Source organism: Typopeltis vanoorti, chromosome 22 (genome assembly GCF_054136105.1).
Source record: "Typopeltis vanoorti isolate ZY-2024b chromosome 22, IOZ_Tvanoo_1.0, whole genome shotgun sequence".
In the NCBI taxonomy this organism is placed as follows: Eukaryota; Metazoa; Arthropoda; class Arachnida; order Uropygi; family Thelyphonidae; genus Typopeltis; species Typopeltis vanoorti.
The window spans coordinates 38,198,331-38,218,256 of NC_143570.1; the positions used below are offsets into that span (position 1 = coordinate 38,198,331).

General features: G+C 35.9%; 1 protein-coding gene across 1 annotated transcript in view; it reads right to left on the reverse strand.

The window, feature by feature from the left end:
- Positions 1 to 19,926, reverse strand: part of LOC150094331 (mitogen-activated protein kinase kinase kinase 4-like) — a 172,769-nt gene that overhangs the window by 133,199 nt on the left and 19,644 nt on the right. Inside the window, exon 3 of the mRNA XM_090412440.1 lies at positions 12,049 to 12,228. Within this exon, the coding sequence (XP_090268566.1) occupies positions 12,049 to 12,228 (180 nt within the window). The remainder of the gene's footprint in view (positions 1 to 12,048; positions 12,229 to 19,926) is intronic.

Below are 19,926 nucleotides of genomic sequence, written 5' to 3' on the forward strand. Positions count from 1 at the left end.
GAGTGTATTAATACACTCCTCAATGTAATGAAGAGTGTATTAATACTTGAGATAGCAAAAATTATTATATCTCAGATTTGTTCTATCTCTGTACTATGTAGAACTGCAGTTAGTAGGTAACATTCAATCCAAAATGCTCAAATATGGAGGGCTTCCATTGGCTTCAGTGCATAATTCAGAAGGCCTGATCAGTCTAATACCAGTTGATTGGAGTAGAGCTCTGACAGCACCCACCCATAAGAAGTAAAATAAAACTGAATGTGAGAATCAGAGGAATTTTTTTACTCAGTGTGCCAGTTAAGATTTATGCAATCATACTTGAAAAGAGACTAAGAAATAGGGTGGAAGATGGACTCCAGCCAAACAGGAGTGGTTAGGATCAGATTTTTACATTAGCAGATCTGGAAAATGCATATATGGTGCCAAGAGAAAATCTGTTCAAAATCTTTCAATCATATGGTGTAAATGGAACATCATACAGAGCAATAATATACAGTCTACATATAAGTTCTCACTGACATGTTAAGAATAAATGGAGGAGGAAGAAGCTTGATGTAAAATAAGAGTGCATACTCTCCACTGTTATTCATCATTTATATGGACCACAACATCAAGTGGCTTTAAACTAAGTATAAAAATTGGAGATGTTAATCTCAGCTCTGTACTATATGCTGGCCTGGTTGGCAGAGTGGTTAGCATATCTGATCTCCGGCTATGGATGCAGGTTTGAATCCCACTGTAGGTATGGATGTTTGTTATTGTCTGTGAAAATACCAGTGGTTGTGGTGGGCAGTTGATGGTGTTGGTGTAGATAATGATGGTTGCAGTTCATTGTAGTTGGTGGACAGAGAGTTGTAGAGTAGGTGCCCTCCCTCGATGAGTCTTTGGACTCCTTGGAGGTGTCATGTAATAATAATAATAATATGATGATGATGATGAGATTACACTCTTAAATAAATCCAGTACAAGCCAGCAGGATTCCTTGATTAAACTGATTAACTGCTTAATAGATTTAGCAAGAAAATCAGTAATAAAAAAAACTACTGCAACAGTTAGGAACATAAGAAAGATCAACTGCATCCCGAAAGCAGAATCTACAGAACAAGTAAAATACTTAAGCTATTTAAACACAATTTTTAGTGAAGATGGTAATTTAAATTGGGAAATAGAATAAACAAAGCTGATTTAGTGGAGAGCCAGATGAATAAATTTATATGGACTAAGAAAGAAAGGTTAAAAGAGAGCCAGATGAATAAATTTATATGGACTAAGAAAGAAAGGTTAAAAGAGTAAACTAGCAGTATTCAAACCAATTTTAAATTATGGATATGAGAGGTGGGTTAGAAATAAAACAGCCAATCAGAGTAACTACGAAATATTAAGGGAGTGAATAGATGGCATAAATGGCAGAATCTTATTAAAAATGAAGATATTAATAAAGAACATCACATTGTTAGCATCCAAGAATGTGTGTGAGAACATCACTAATCTATGGTGGAATGGTTGAACAGAATAAGAGAGAAAAGGCTAGCAAATATCATTCTCTTCCTTATTTGCACACTCTAGAACAGCCTTCTCCATATGCTTTTCTCCCAATGAATGCAATCTCCAAACTCTTCAAGAAACACATTAACATATTCCTTTCTTCATTCCAATCACTTAGCATACACAGCACTCAAGCATTATAAGGCTTGAGATATTTTGTTTGTGAGTTATATAATGAAGTGTTTGGTGTTATGATGGCAAGAGAAAGATGCTAGGACTACCAAGATCTTGGTGGATTGATGTCAATAAAAGTGCTTGCCTTATTAGACAAATGTTAGAAATAAGATAAATGGAGGAAATCTGGTAATGGGAAGCAAGTAATAATGCAAACAATTAATTATACATACTATCACAGTATCTTGTACACCCTTTGACAGGAATTTGATGAGGAAGGTATATTTATGCCAGAGCTAAAACATTCAGAGCATTTTGTAGCACTGGATCAGATTCCAAGAACAGTCTAATTTGTACCTATTTCTGTATAACAGGAATACTTTTTCTTTTCCAAATCCAGTAACATGTGTCAATGGGCTAAAGTGAAGATAATGAACATAACTTTACCAAAAATCATCATGAGAAAGTAAGCTGAACATGCAAGATCCTATTACCACATTCATACAAGGCATTAGTTAGGATTCTATTTGAAGAAAGCCGTTAATGGGAAGTTAATAAGAATGCAAAGAATTAATTATGCAATACCATTATGGTATCCCATATACAGTTCTTTTCTGCACTCATTCTGTGTTTATTGGTGTACCTATATGCATGCACAATTTATATAAGTGAAGATAATTATTACTTCTAAATGTTTCTTTCTTTCTTTTGATAATCAACATCTAAGCACCATACCATATTAGCTAAGTGAAATGTGAAAATAATTGTGATGTCTGTAACATCTGAACATCAGTAACAAAGTTAAAAAGCAATCAGCGTAATATAAAATCTAATTTTACTTCTTAAACAAATAATATAATTTAATCTTAGCTACTGTAAAAGCAATAATCTAGATATTAATAAAGATCAACCTATGAGGGTGGTCTGAAAAGTTCTCAGCCTCACAATGAAAATACAAATTTATAATTTCAAAATTATTTTTATTTTTCAACATAATCTCCTTTAAGACTAATACATTTATTCCAGCAATGCTGCAGCACCTTAATATCGTCCCTGTAGTGGTTCTCAGTAAGATCTGCAAAATACCCCTCTACAGTTGCAAACACCTCTTGATTTGAAGAAAAACACTGACCAGTGAAGAGTTTTAGTTTTGGGAAGGGATAGAAGTCAGAGGGAGCCAAATCTGGGGAATAGGGTGGATGTTCCAACAATTCATAGTGTAGATCCCTTAATTTTCCCATTGACAAACCTTTGTGGGCAGGTGTACTGTCCTGATGAAAGATGATTTTTTTCCTTCTGCAAACCGGGTCTTTTCTTACGAATTTTTTCATCTAGTCTGGTGAAAAGATTGGAACAATATTCCCCGGTTATTGTTTTACCCTTTTCAAGATAATTATTACTAAATAGCTTAAGGAAATTACAACGTATACTAGGATATACATTAAATAAATTTTAATACACTTCCAATATTTCGGCCACGTCACGTTGCCATTTTCGCAGGAACTTAAAAACAAGACACATGCACGCAAGCACTAAATGAGGACGAAGCAGGAAGCTATTCTTGGGCTGAAGGTCTTCTGATGTAGGTTTCCCAAATTTGGGGCAGTCTCATGCAACCAAATTTGTTGGGGTTTGGATTGTTTCTTAGGGCTGAGGCTGATTCCATGAAAAGCCTTTTGCATTTGAATTTACTATGGTGTATCATCATGGCTTTCTTCCACCATATTCTAAAGGCGGGTATCCAGTGCATGGTCTGCAAGACCAGAGTGGCTGTACTGGTGAAACCAGATGTAGTCCTTGTGTTCTTCAGGAGAAAGAATAGCTTCCTGCTTTGTCCTCATTTACTGTTTGTTGTGCTTGCATGCACGTGTCTTGTTTTTAAGTCCCTGTGAAAATGGCAACGTGATGTTGCCGTAATATTGGAAGTGTATTAAAATTTATTTTAATGTATATCCTAGTATACGTTGTAATTTCTTTAAGATATTTAGTAAAAATGAATAACCAACAGCTAAGCCTTTCCACGAGAATCAAGATAATTAATAAACATAATGCCTTTAGCATCCCAAAGCACAGATGCCATGACCTTTCTTGCTGATGGAAAAGACTTTGTCTTCTTTGGCACTGAACAACCGGCTTCTGTCCACTGTTTTGACTGCTGTTTGGATTCCGTTGTATAATGGTGAATCCAAATCTCATCCATAGTAATACATTGACATACAAAATCAGTTTTATTCTTGTTAAAACGCTCCAAGCACTGTTCAGAGATTTTCATGTAAGTCTGTTTTTGATCTGCTGTGAGCAAGCTCGGCACCCATTTTGCGCAAAACTTTTTCATTTGAAATTCTTTATGCAAAATATATCCTGCACATTCTTTTGAAATGGCTATAGTCCCAGCAATTTCATGCACTTTGACTCACCGGTCATCCAATACCATATCGTGCACGTGATCAATAATTTCTGGTTGTGTTACACTTTTTGGATATCCTTCGCGTGGATCATCTTCAAGGCTGGTACGGCCACGTTTAAACTTGGAAGCTCAATTCTTAATTGTCGAAAACGAAGGAGAAGAGTGCCCATAAACTTTTATGAACTTCGAATGAATTTCTTTTGGCATTAAACTTTCTTTTACAAAGAATTTTATGACCGTACAATAATCAATTTTATCCATTTCAAGGGATACAGACAACGCTTTTGCTTCAGACAGCTGTATAAAAAAATTACTTGATAGAATGACTTGTAATTTCACATGGATGCTTATGACAGATGTACCAACTTAGAAAAAAAAAACCTTGCCGATAGTTTTGCCATCTATGGTAAGCCGAAAACTTTTCAGACCACCCTCGTATTAGTGATCATTTTATGCAACACTTTTCACATTTTAATATCGTATATAAAAATGGAGTGATTAGCTAAAAATGAGTCTGTGCAGCATCTGAATTAAAGCTTGATATGTAACAGAATCTTAAGATATATATATTAAACAACTTTTTGAAAATTTATCAAAATCAAATTGTTGATATCTACTCTCAAGGGGTGTATGGGACACGATAACTGTATTAAAAGATTACAATATTACAGACTTTCTATTGACAATTTTCCTCAAGAACAAGTGTTATCTGTCAGAAATCTAGTATTATCAAATCTTTTATTTTGGTTTTCTAAAGCACATCCTACTGCATCAATCTACATACGTTGTGATCTTCGATCTAGTTTTATTCATGAAATACTGGCATCAAATACCTGTTTTGCTAACCTTTCCTCTCCAATCCTGTTTAACTATGCCACCTCAGCTCATACATTCCTGCTATCTTCCTAGTAACTTCATTTTTAATAGGATTCTACCAATGATTCCATCTGCTTATTTCCCTAATTTTTCTCAGAACTCATATCTGTAGTCTCCACTCTTTGATCTACCTCCTTTCTTCCTATAACCGCTATCAGATCTGCAAGTTAAAATTGGCTAGAACACCATCTTGTGTAATAGCTAGTTTTGACTAATTTCTCTCTTATACCAAATGAACTTATTTAGTTGGCTGCCTACTATACCAGCTTTACTAATTCTATTGTCTATTTCAAATTTAATTTGCCATCTTTACTAAAAATTGCACATTAGCAGCCAATATGTTTTCAATGTTTCTACCTGTTTTCATAGCTTGTCTTTACTATTGGTTTTCATATCAAATTTATTAAAGCAGTTATTTAATTTTAGATAACAAGTGTACCTGCAGAGTAATACCAGATTTATTTAAGAGTATATACCATCGTCTCCATAAAATAAAGAGCTGAGTTGAATATCTCCAACATCAGGTTTAATGCCACTTTCCTTTATCTTGTGATCACATAAGCGATGAATAACAGAACAAAGTGCAATGTAGTCTCACACCTCAATTTACATAAACTATCTTCCTGTAAGCTCCTTCAATTATAACTGCTGACTTACAGCTCAAATAAAAAATAGGTATGGCTTGATATGATGTACTGTTTCCACCACATAATTGTAGCATTTTGAACAGTTTTTCTCTTGGTACTTTGTCATATGCCTTTTAATTCCTACAAAAATTAAATACAGAACCTTGTTATATGTTTTCTCAACTTTTTAAAAGCAAAAATCTCATTCTGACAACTCCTATTTGGCCTGAACCCAGCTTGTACTTCTCCAAGTTTCTCTTTCACATTTTTCTTAGCCTTTCTCAGGTATGCTTGCTTGCCTAAATTTTTTGTGGAATATTCCATGAAGAAAATTCCTTTGTAATTCTCACATTGTTTTATTTCCTTTTTTTATAGATAGGTATTTATCAAATCACCACTCCAGTCATCTGGAATTGGGCCTCTGAATATTCAAGTTCCATATTTGAACATTTCTGGTCAAATATCTACTAGCCGCTCTTTCACATTTCTGGGGATTTTTATTTATTTCTTTTTAAATGGTGGAACCCACCCATGAGTTCCACCATTTATACAGTTCACTAGTACTGTATATTGACCAACTGTATATAGGCAAGAAGGAACATGTTTACATTTATCTTGAAGAGCTGCAGACTGAATGCCTTCTTGGGGAAACGCATAAGTTGACAGACTGTTCCATAGGGCAGTAGTAGAAGAGATGGATGAAGAGAAAGAAATTTGTTCTGTGAGTTTGGAAATGTACTGTGAGAGAATATTTATTAGTCGCTGCATGTGTTTGAATGAATTTGACAGAGAATGTGGGTATTATTCATGATAATTCTGATGAACAGTGGACAAAGAAGTATTTGGAGTAGAACATGCAAGCAACAGAAACTGAGTGCCTGTGTGAAAGTAAGTATTAGTGTATTAATAAGGAGTTCTGATCCTTCTATCCTTGCATACAGCTTCCTTACATGCTCATCTGGGTGAATCAATGTTTTTTTCCTTGTCAATGAGTCTCGAGTGTCTGGTTCTTGTTTTTAAGCCTTTTCATTTTTTCTTGAATATTGGTATATCTGAGTTTACAGTTCATTTGTAATAGCTGCTCAACTTTGTTTTTTAAAAAAAATTTCTTACAGTCATGTCTGGTGAGGAAGGTGTGAGTAGCGGTATGGGGGGGAAAGAGGCACTGTCTAAGCCAGTGCTTCCCAAACTTATGGATGCCAAGGAAATATTTTAATTTTTCCATTTGGAAAAATTAAAATATTTCACAGCTCCCAACAAAAAAAATCGTAATATAGACATATATTATTATAATATTTATTGTATTTATATTCAATACAATTTATATTCAAGATTTTGCATTTATAATCTTTTTTTGTGTTTCTTATTAATACCTTTGAAATGAAACTTATATGAAGAAGCATATATTTACTATATGTTTACTATATATTTACTATATGAAGAAGCATATATTCAGGCAATGACAATCAAGGAAAAGAAGGAGTAGCCATAGTATTCAACACAAAATACGAGGCTAATCTTCTTGAATGGCAGTCAGTCTCAAGTAGAGTAATGTGGGCAAATATGAGAATGGGGAACTGGACAATGAGACTTATTTGTGCCTATGGTCCCACAGAAGGTTCTACTAAGGTAGAAGTGGAGGAATTTTTTGATGCTTTAGAAAAAGCAACTGACACAATGAAAAAGGAAAAGTTGGTCCTTGTTGGGGATCTAAATAGTAGAGTAGGAAATGATTGTGAGACATACAAAAATATTTTGGGAAAATTTGGAGAAAAGAGCAAAGCTAATAATAATGGCAAATATCTGTTGGATTTCTGCTCAGGACATGGACTGGTTATTACTAACACCATGTTTCAACATAAAAATGTGCACAAATTCACATGGAGAGAAGAGGCAAGGAACAAGAAAAGTCTCATTGACTATGTTATTGTTGATAGTGATGTTTTCTCCCTGGTGCAGGACACCAGAGTGTACAGAGGATTTGAAATTGGAAGTGATCACTATTTAGTCTTGAGCAGGATAAAATTGAATTTCATATTGAAAAGAATAACATGTAAGAAAGTTTTAAAGCGAATAAAAGTTGAGCAGCTCTCAGATGTGAACTGTAGACTAAAATACAGAAATATTATTGAAAAGAAAATGAAAGAGTTTGAGAACAGGAATCAAACCTTGGAGATTCAGTGGCAAACTCTGAAGGAAACATTGATTGATTCTGCCAGAGAGGCATGTGGTGAGGTTGTTTGTAAGGATAAAAAAAATCAGAACTCCCTGGTGGACACAGGAAGTTAAAGAGGCAGTGAAGGAAAAGAAGAAAGCATATCAAAAGTTCCTGGCAAATAAGTCAGCATTTACTCTTACAGAATACAGAGACAAATGTAAGAAAGCTAAACAGTGTGTAAAACTAGCTAAACAAAAGTCATGGGAGGACTTTGGCAAGAATATAGAAAATAAATATCAAGAAGGTGGCAAAATATTCTGGAGGTTGTTGAAGAAGCTTAGGAATGGAGGAAAGAGTGCTGTAAAAGGAATTAGAGATGATAAAGGTGAAATGAAAACAGGAGAAAAAGATATCCTTGAAGTATGGAGTAATTACTTTGAAAAACTGCTAAATGAAACAAGCAGTGATGACAGCACAGTGTTAAAAAAAAACACTGACCAGGCATGCAGTCAGGAATACATATCCATACTTGAAGTAGAAAAAGCCATCAAAGGCTTGAAATGTGGAAAGGCAGCAGGAGTAGATGATATTCGACCAGAAATGCTGAAGTATGGTGGTATAAGAGTCTTACAGTGGCTGCACTGCATAGTTCAGAAAGCCTGGACAGAGGGACGAATTCCCGATGATTGGAGTAGAGCTTTCATAGTACCCATATATAAAAAGGGAAATAAAACTGAATGTGAGAATTACAGAGGTATTTCCCTACTGAGTGTTCCTGGAAAGATCTATGCAAGTATACTTGAGAAACGGTTGAGAAGAATTGTGGAAGAAAAGCTTGGTGAAGAACAAGCTGGATTCAGGCCAAATAGAGGCTGTCAGGATCAGATCTTCACTTTACGACAAATAGTCGAGAAAGCATGGGAATATAACAAAGATCTGTATTTAAGTTTTGTCGATTTGGAAAAGGCATATGACAAGGTGCCAAGAGGGAAGCTATTCAATACGCTGCAGTTATATGGTGTCAATGGGGCATTATATCAAGCAATACTTAGTCTTTATTTGAGTTGTGAGTCAGCAGTTAGAATTGAAGGAAGTACAGGAAGATGGTTTAATGTTAAATCTGGTGTGAGACAAGGATGTACATTATCCCCTCTGTTATTCATTATCTATATGGATCACATTATGAAGGAATGTGGTATTAAACCTGATATCAAAATTGGAGATGTTAATGTCAGCTCTTTGCTTTATGCGGATGATGTTATACTTCTAAATAAATCCGCTACAAGTCTGCAAGATTCTCTGACTAAATTGAATAGCTGTTGTAATAGATATGGTATGAAGGTCAGCAATAAAAAGACAAAGACAATGAAAATAGGCAGAATCATTGAAAATGTCAACTGTGTTGTGAATGGAGAACCTGTGGAATAAGTAAAACATTTCAGCTACTTAGGCACAATTTTTACTGAAGATGGTAAACTAAATATAGAAATAGACAACAGAATCAGCAAAGCTGGTATCGTGGGAAGTCAATTGAATAAATTCATATGGAATAAGAAATAAATTAGTCGGAACACTAAATTAGCTGTATACAAGACTGTGTTCAAACCAGTTTTAACTTATGGATCTGAGAGCTGGGTCGGAAGTAAAACACTTGATCAAAGACTAGAGACCGCAGATATGAGAGTCCTGAGAAAGATTAGAGGCGTGAACAGATGGCATCAATGGCAATATCATATTAAAAATGAGGATATTAGGAAAGAACTTGACATTGTCAGCATCCAGGAATGCGTTAGCAGAGCTAATCTCAGATGGTATGGTCACTTAAATAGAATGGGAGAGGAAAGATTAGCAAAACAAGTGTTCTCTGCCAGGTTGGCAGGAAAACGACCCAGAGGAAGACCAAGATATAGGTGGATTGATATGGTACAAAGTGCCTTAGACGATAGAAATATAAGATCTGATAATGTTGGAGTCTTGACAAGTAACAGACTGATTTGGAGGAAAATTGTAGATAGGAAGTTAGTAATGATGTAATTTTTTCATGTAGTACTGTCATATCCTGTACACCCCTTGAGGGTACATGGCAGGAATTTGATGATGATGATGATGATGATATATTTACTAATATTCATTAATCGCCGAAATACGCAAGAAGCAAAATTCATGAACCAACACCAATGTGTGATTTTTTCCATTAAAATATAAAAAAGAACAAAAAAGAAATAATAAATAATAAAAATTAAATACGTTTCTTTTAAGACAAAAATAAATCTACTTAGTCTTAAAACATTTTAAATTTGTCTTCATTATTTCACGGCCCACCCTCAACAAAATGTACGGCCCCAAGCAGGCCACGGAATGGCAAAGAGTGGTTGCTCTCTGTATGGGTGTCATGTTCACGGGCGTCTCTCTCTCTCCTTTTCTTTTCAATATGATATAATATTTCCTCTAATTCCTGCATAGACAGTGAAGGCAAATCATCCATACTAGCAATTGAACTGAACACCATATGTCTCCTGTGGCCTTGAAGCAGAAACACATAAGAATATTAAACAACTTCAACACTATAAAGCTGTCTGGTCCCAATGACATCTCTCCTATTGTACTCAAATGCTATACTATGCTCCAGAGCTAACACCTATCCTCTCTTCAATCTTCTATACTCACCTGACACCTATCCCACATCTCATGGAAACTAACACATATCCAACCCATTCCAAAAATAAAGGGAGACAAAAGCCAACCGTGCAGTGACTGACCAACTGCCATCACCTCAATCCTCTCCAAAATAATGGAGAAGTCATCAATGGTCAACTTCATCACCACGTAAAAGCTCACCAGTTAATCAGTGACCAGTATGGATTCTGCCAATCCAGATACACAGCTGATATCTTAGCCCACATTACTCAGCTGGACACATTCCATGGAAAGGTTTGGAGAAACACGTGCTGTTGCCCTGGACATTTCCAAGGCTTTCGATTGTGTTTGGCATCAAGTACTGCTTGGCAAACTGCCTTCCTTCAGTCTACCTGCCACCATCTGTAACTGGATAATCAGTTTTCTCTCTGGTCATTCACTGTGTGTGTGTGTGTGTGTGTGTGTTATGGTGGACGACACACTCTCCTTGAGCTTTGCCACCAATGCAGAAGTACCTCAGGACTCTGTTCTCTCACCTATCCTCTTTCTCTTATACATAAATGATCTACTCTCAATCACTACAAATCCTATCCATAGCATTACCAATGATAGTAGTCTCCACTTATCCTACTCCTTTGACAAACCATGTAGTTCCTAGACATTCCTTACATCAAGATCATCTGCAATCAGTGCCTTAATGACTGATCTCAATACCATCCTTCAGTGGGACAAGGATAACCTAGTCACCTTCAATGCTGCCAAAATGCAGTCCTGCCTATTCTCTCGCAAAAGGGAGGTCATCCTCAATAACACACACATCACCAGATAGGATCAACTATCTCTCCTTGAACTGATATTTACCTCCAACCTCTTGGCACAAACACATCACATCACTAGCTTCCTTGGCTTCTAAAAAACTAGGCATTCTTTTCTGCTCAAGAAGCTACTTTACCCCACCCAGCTACTTCCATGGTAACTACTCCAGTAAATCGGCAAACATCATTACTCTACTTGCCACTAGGCCTGTTAAAACAAGAGCAGCTGCTGTCCAACATCCCTTTAGAGTACAACTGCAAACTCATCAAACCTGCTTCTCCTCATTTATTTCATTCACCTCTGTCCTCTGAAACAGCTTTTCTCATGATGTTTTCCAACAATTTCAACCTATGCATAAATGATCTTTAAGAAGAATGTCAATCTTCTTCTTTCTCAACTCTCATCTACACCTCACACACAGCAATGATGTGCTATGCATTCTTGTGTGTGTGGAATAAATATTAAAGAAAGAACTAGCATGAAGAAGATATTGTTATCAAGAATAATATAACCAATAAGTCTTGTGTCTTTTTTTTCCGTATGACAAATAGCGTTAAGTATCTACTGAACAGAAATCCAGACGGTACTTGGCATTATTTTTTCTACTCAGCTATTTAGATCTCTGATAAGGATCAACTTTTCTTTATGTCAGCTACTTTTTCTAATGATGACTCAAAAATTACACCTTTCCTTCACCAGTAACGGTGTTTACAGTAATAGACAGATATCACGCACAAAAATGATTCAATACTTCAATACTTAATGTCGAAGTGGATATTAATTATGAAATGTAGGCTGTATTATTAATATATATACTTCAATACTGAATCAAAAGATAGGTTTATGAAATTGTAAAGATGCAAACATACCAGTCTTGTAAAACTTTTACTATTACCACGATTTTTTTTTCCACCCATTCGGATCATTGTAGAAAACGCTTTATAGAACTGAAGACGTTCAGATGGACATTCTATGGAATAACTTGAAGTTCTATGAGAGATATGACCTCCACGATGATTATTACAGCGAAAATTTCCAGACAAAGTTTCCTGAAAAAAAAAGAAAACATATACCAGAGATACTGTTGATTCTCTCTCTCTCTCACACCCACACACACACACAAATTAACATAACTTTATTTTTAATCATGAAATATTATATTACATGTGTCCATGTAATATCATCTATTACTATACTGGATAACTGCATATTCCAAGCAATATTTGGATGAAAGAAATATTTAAAGAAATATTATATATGATCATTAGTTACACTGACTCTGTGATTAGATATGTTCATCTTTTTTTGACTGACTGAAACCAAGAAAATAGATATAAGTTAATTTAATGGAGCACACAGCATGTTTTGTCAAAAATGACTTCTTCATGTGTGGTAACACTTAAAGCAAATTAAAAAAAAACCATAAAAAGACTGTGCCATTATAATAACACTTATAAACTGAAGTTAAGTTTGAATTCATGCCAGTATCTAATGGCAGAACTATGCGAGTCAGGCAGACTATAACTGAGGTTGCTGTTGATGTGAGAAGGGTCAATTTCTTTGGATTCAACTATGCACCGTTCCACTTCATTGTGACAATTATAAACAATTGATGTTGCATTCAAATCTATTCTATGTTGGCAGCCTTCATCATTTGTGTTCACTGAAAATAAGACGTGACTTGAGAGTGCGCTTCCTCTGATTCTATTGTATGAAATGTCTCTCTGATGTTCCTCTAGCCATAGGAGGATTGACTTCTCAGTCTGGCCATAGTATGGGCTCCCACAATCACGTATTATTTTATATACATCAGGAAACTGAAGATGGTTATCAGCTTGTTTTGGGTGGCTTAGAACTGACCTTAGTTTCGAAAGAGTTGAAAAACACGTTTTTATATCAGATTTTTTCAAAATTCTTCCTAGTTTCTGGGAGAGCAAGCTGATGTATAGTAAAGAAATATAACCCTTGGGGTTGTCAGGGATCTCTATGTTGTTTCGAAAAGAAAATTTATAAACAGAACAAAGGACTAGCTATGGGTAGCCCCTTGTCTCCAATACCCAACATATTCCTTATTTGGGAGCATGGTGTAGAGAATCTTCACATCTTCCACCAAGGCATAAAATTTACCGTCGAGATTGAAGAAAATGGTTTCCTTTCATTTCTAGACATGAAGCTTACTAAGATGTCTGATTCTTTAAGGATCTCAATCTTCAGGAAATCAACACACACGGATAGATACCTACATGCTCACCATACCATGGTGAGCCAATGTGGAAATGATACCTAACTTTTGTTGGGGATAGTGATGTGAGGATGCATGTAGGTATCTATCCATGTGTGTGTTGATTTCCTGAAGATTGAGATCCTTAAAGAATTGGACATCTTAGTAAGCTTCATGTCTAGAAATGAAAGGGAACCATTTTCTCCAATCTCGATGGTAAATTTTATGCCTTGGTGGAAGTTGTTTAAATGATTTAGGAAGATGTGAAGATTGTCTACACCATGCTCCCAAATAAAGAATATATCATCCATATAGCAGACCCATGTTCTAGGTTTTAATGTTGCTTTAGAGATGGCTTTTTCCTCGAAATCCTCAAAGAAAATGTTGGCCAGTATTGGGGACAGGGGGCTACCCATAGCTAGTCCTTCGTTCTGTTTATAAATTTTCTTTTCGAAACAACAGAGATCCCTGACAACCCCAAGGGTTATATTTCTTTACCGTACATCAGCTCGCTCTCCAGAAACTAGGAAGAATTTTGAAAAAATTTAATATAAAAACGTGTTTTTCAACGCTTCCAAAACTAAGGTCAGTTCTAAGCCACCCAAAACAAGCTCATAACTATCTTCAGTTCCTCGGTGTATATAAAATAATACATGATTTTAGGAGGCCATAAAGTCAAAGTCACAAAGTCTGCTAGGAAAAATCTGCGAACATCTTCCATTGCAATGATGAACTAGAGAGAAAAATCATAGACTCTAGGGAAATCATCTTCAATCCTGTTCATCTAAATAATAACTTGAGCTACAACCTCCCAGATAGTCATTCAGCTGTAATCATGTACTGGCATTCACGAGATGCTACTAGCACGTACTTTCCCAACAATACCACAAACGAAAGAACAGCTTTAAATACAACCACAACGTTTTAATGTTAATTATGTATAGAGACTCTCTATGATGTTCTTAGTTTATTTAAGCTTCAGTGTTTTAGTGTTTTTCTTTCTTTTATAATGTCACCTGATGAAGACTGTTACAAGCTGAAACTAGTAGTGTTTTAATATTAAAACCTTTTTACTTAAATCTCGGTTCTAGTCATTCAATTATTTAAATAAAAAAAAAAATATATATATATATACACACATATATGTGTGTGTGTGTTCATCTTTTTTTGACTGGCTGAAACTGAGAAAATAGATAAGTTAATTTAATGGAGCACACATGTTTCATCAAAAATGACTTCTTCAGGTGTGATAACACTTAAAGCAAATTAAAAAAAAAACATAAAAACATTGTGCCATTATAATAACAGACACTAAACTGAAGTTAAGTTTGAATTGTCATTATAATCCATTCTGTAGTTCTATTGTTGTGCAAATGAGTGTATAAGTTCACCCGTATGCTGGTATCTAATCGCTGAACTATGCGAGTCAGGTAGAATATAACTGAGGTTGATGTGAGGAGGGTCTAGGACAATTTCTTTGGATTCAACTGTGCACTGTTCCACTTCATTGTGAACAGTGCACAGTTGAAAGAGTCACTGACTCTTTCAACTCTATTATTAGATACTGGAGATCGCGTGATTCCACACACGCACAGGTGCACAACAATAGAACATTAACTCGGACTGTAGTTCAAGCTCATAACTGTAATTTACAGTCGAATATTATGACTTTGTAATTGTATAGCTTTGGAGTGTGTCAATGTTAATTTAAGTGTCTTTTATTATCTTTTCTATGTTCTTATCGCCTGAAGAAGTCATTTTTGACGAAACATGTTGCATTTTTTTCAAATAAATGTCATTGTGTTATAATTCTCGGGTTTAAGTCAGTTAATTTAAAAAATGAACATATCCCAACCCCGAGTTAATAGTACGTTTCATATATATATATATATACAGGGTGTTCGGGATAAATTTGACATATTTATAATTAATTATATTTTTCCGTAAGTTACATGTATTAACACACACTTCTCTTCATTTAAAAGTTTGGACCCTTCTTCATTCATATACAAGATGTCAGAAAGGATGGATAGCTGGAACCCACCTGAATCATGGAAGAGAATAACTTGTATCATGATGATTCGTGCCCGCCATCAAAATAAGGATATTACGACTGCTGCCCAATGCTCCCTGAATACAGTAAAAACAATCAGGCATGAACTAGAGACTTGCAATGGTGACTACGAGGATGTAGCAAGAAGAAAGATCCCTAGCAGACGATCTGATTGCGTTCGTACAGCAGAATTCCTCGCAAATCTGCAGGAACAGGTGTTGAAGAACCCTGGCATTGGAATTCGGGCTTTGTTCGTGGAGTTGCTAACTGTAGTCAAGCCCTGGATAACAAGGGTAGCCAATGGTAGGCCGTATGTATGGCAGCAGGATTCGGCCCCTTGCCACACCTCTGGGAAAAGTCAAAAATGGTTGTCTGAAAATTTCTACGACTTCACCAGTCCAAATGTTTGGCCTCCAAACTCCCCAGACCTTAACCCCATGGATTATTTTGTATGGGGGCGCAGTTGAAAAAGACACCAATCGCACTTCCAGTAATACAAAAGCCCAGTTAATGGATAAAATTAAAACAGTTTTTGCGGCCCTTCCCAGGGAGACTGTAGCATCAGCTTGTTCGAGGTTCCGAAGCAGAATTGAAGCTGTGATCGATGCTAATGGTGGTTATTTTGAGTAAATCTTGTTGATAGTATTGTAATTAACTCTGCCTGTAATGTTTTTTTGTCAATTCATTAAATTTAATAGATACAAAGAAGATTTTCTTTTTCCTTACGAAACTGTCAAATTTATCCCGAACACCCTGTATATATATATATATATATATATGAATGAATGATCATTAACTCGGTTAACATACATATTTTTTAAAAGAATTTGCAGAATTTGCAGAAAAAGAATTTAATATGGGCTACATTTTAATAACTGTGAAAGCAATGCAATGGATTAGGACAATGATGAAGAAATACTACCACTTAGATATAAAAGGTTAGTGTTCAACTATATAAGGCCTTGATCACACTGCAACCTTGTTTTCAAGCAAATGAGGTTTTGGAAAGTGTCTAGAGAAGAGTGGCTAAGATAGTTCCACTTTTCTGTAATGTGGAGGATGAACTGAGGTAGCTTAATTGAAACACATGTTGGATGAAGTTAATGCAGAAAGGAAAGGAGAGACAGAGCATGAGGCTATCCCTGAAGGTTGTGTAACTATAGTGTGAGAAGGCAGTAAGGAACAAATTGTTGTGCTAGTAGTGGGGGTATAAGGTATAATGTGTGATGTAGTGAATGCAGAAACAGTATACATATTATAGGAACAGGATGAGGATGGTGTTTAATAGGACCTAAAATATGGGATTACACAAAGATCTCATGATGATAAATATTTGTTTTCAAAATGAAAGCAATTGTTTTGTTTGGAAGTGGCTATTGATTAAACAAATCATTTACACAGATGAGCACAACTTGTTTTATTGCTTGTGCTAAATATGTTATTTCTGAAACTCTGTTAAACTTAGATATATTAGATCTGTCAAATCTGGATATATAGTTAGATTCAAACATTAAAAAGAGGAATAACATTCTATTGCTACACATCACTCCTGTCAGTATTACATGCAGGAGAGAATGGACCATCCTTCTCAACTTAGCATCATCTACAACAAATGTATCTCTCTCCTTTTCCAATCATTCCCAATATCATTAATATCAAAATTAACAGCAATCTTACTCTGCTCCTTCATATGCTGTTATCTGAAAATCACTTATTCTTGTCAAGTCTATTCTTCATTCCCAACAATGCCAATTCATACATTATCATGCCAATCATGAATGCGATATCTAATAATGTAACAGTGCAGCCAATATCATTATCCAGTTCATTTCTAACTGTGCAGGAATGCAGGATAGTTGGAAAGAAATATATACATAAATGTTTATGTTGTTCTACATACCATGGAAGGTGTCATAAAGACCTATAATACACCAATGGTGTGAGTCTGTCTGGTGGTGGTGGTGGTGGGGAGACAAGTTAATCAGGGAGAAATAAGAAGTCTGTTTGATCAGAGTTTCTTGAAGAGCTGGAGACATTCATAAGAAAAAATGGTATGGGAAAGGTTGTACCAAAGACAGGAGATTGAATGAAAAACAAATAGGTGCAATGAATTTAGAGATGAGTTGTTTATAAATATTCAACCATTAGCTGCATGTTTTTATGATTAGAAAAAAGTAGAGAAATGACAGTGAAAGCAGCACCCATGAAAATATCTAAAAAAGATAATGAAGAAACTGAGCATCTGTAAGAAAGGGAATGGATGAAGTTTATCGGTGGGGGAGGAAGGGTTATCAATTAGAGCACATTTATCTTTTCTGATCAGTGGAACACATTCCTAAGGTCACTGGTGTACTATCACTCTAAATGTGAGAACAGTATGTTTGTGTGGTTAATGGTGCAAAGATTACTATGGTCATATTGTGCCAGTGCACAAAGTAATAAATATGCAGCATAAAATGTGTATAAAAATCAGTATATAAAAACAAATATAAAAGGTGTATAAAAAAATAATAAACAAGCAGTATCATGGCTCCATAGAGCAATTGAAAGAACGATGGGATATTTCACCTTTCAGCACTGGAAAAGGTATAAGTATGATTATCGTTGTTACAAGAGAAATCTTTATATGGGCCTTTTCATTTGAAGATAAGTTAGCCGATCTCATAAATAGCAAGGTTTTTCTTTCAGAAACTCAGGTTTTTCATCCAGCATGCAGGCAAACTGTCATTCAGAACATGCCCAATTTACAGGAAAAAAATAATGTTGGTAGTGATGATGGTAGTTGTGTGTAGTGGGAAAATGAAGTGCAAGTCTTAATGAGCCACAATGATCCCTTGGAGGTATCATGTAATAATAAAAAAAAAAAACAGTCAAAAAACCAGGAGCTAAAAGCTCATATACACTAAATTAAACTATTAAAACAAATATGTATGTAATTTATATAAGATGATATATATTGTGACCACATTGGTCTGCACGGTTAGCCTAGCGGCTTTGCGCTTCACAACCATATGCCTGGGGAAGGAGTGTCCTAGGTTTGATTCCCGTCGACGACGTGAGGAGCTTAAGGATCTTCCTCAGCCATAGCCAAGTTAGCCGGTTTTGAGCATGGACAGCAGGGTTTTTTCCGCCAGATTATCTGGGGTTTTTCATCCCACAAGCAGGTAAACCGGACCCGTGAACACACAGGCTACAGTCATAAAAATACAACAAGGAAGGCAACAGGAAACCACCTTGCGTCACTATCTCCCTAGTAATCAGCTGCAACTCTCTCAAAAGAGAGGAAGCCACAGGATCAGATCAGATCAGATATATATTGATAATACTTTAAAAATTTAGGTGATACTTGATTCTGAAAAATTTGCCTGAATGTGTGAGGGCTCAGACAGATTATGAATATGAGTGAAATAGTGCCTACGCCCACTTATGAGCAGCAAGAACAATTTCCTCTTTATGATCCCTGCAAAGAAAAAATTGCCACAATTTGATTTCAGGCCTGATATGATAGTTCATTATTGGTCTATTCCATGATGACTGCATAAACAAGGCTACAGTACAGTATAGTTTAATCCCAACATGGCTTGGAATCCAATAGAAGAGGACTTGTTGGATTTGAGAGCACTGGATGTTTCTGCTGCTCTAGAGTGAAGCTTAGCAGTGAAGTTGTTACATTACATTGGTATTGGAGTGGATATTATGATGTCTGGAATGACAGCATAATAGCAATCTGTGCAAACATCTGTGTAAACAGTCACAAAATCAGAGTATTCTCTTCTATTTGCTTGAAAGAGTTGCTGGTAGACAACAAGAGAGATGGAATGTTTGGATAGCCTGCAGAAAGAAGAGCTGCATGGTGGTATGTATCAACCCATGGCAGGAGCATATCTGATAGCATCTGTACTATGCTATGCTGACTTCCCCAATATCTGGATCTTGTAACAGCTTTTGTTTGCAAGCCAAAGGGTGATATGAGTCTGGTAAGTGCTGTACCAATTCTTGGGCCCTATCCCTGGACCATGAAGAAAGAGACACTGCAACGTTGCTGATCCCTGCATCAAAACCCCCACTAGCAGATTAATCCTGGCCAAGCCATCCAGGACCACCTATCCTGTCTAAGCAGCAAAAGAATGCCAGGATCTCTCTTTCCAAATGTTTACAGGTCGCAATGCATGGTGAACATGGTGGTGGTGTGGAAAAATAGGATAGTAATGAAGATGTAGGAGGAGTAGAGTAAAGAACGTGGGAAGAAAAGCAGAGAAAATGAATAAGGATGAAAAAGGTCAGTACCATCACTGGGAAGGCCCCCTCCACCACAAATGGCTTGCTACAGGTAAATTTGCTCAAATGATAAATATTGTCCACTATTATTCCCCCACTTTTCTCCAAAATCGTTAGAATAAGAACTACTGTTAACCAATGCCCTTTTATAGTCTGTCTTGAAACTCACTGAACTAACTTCACTGCTTCCTCTTT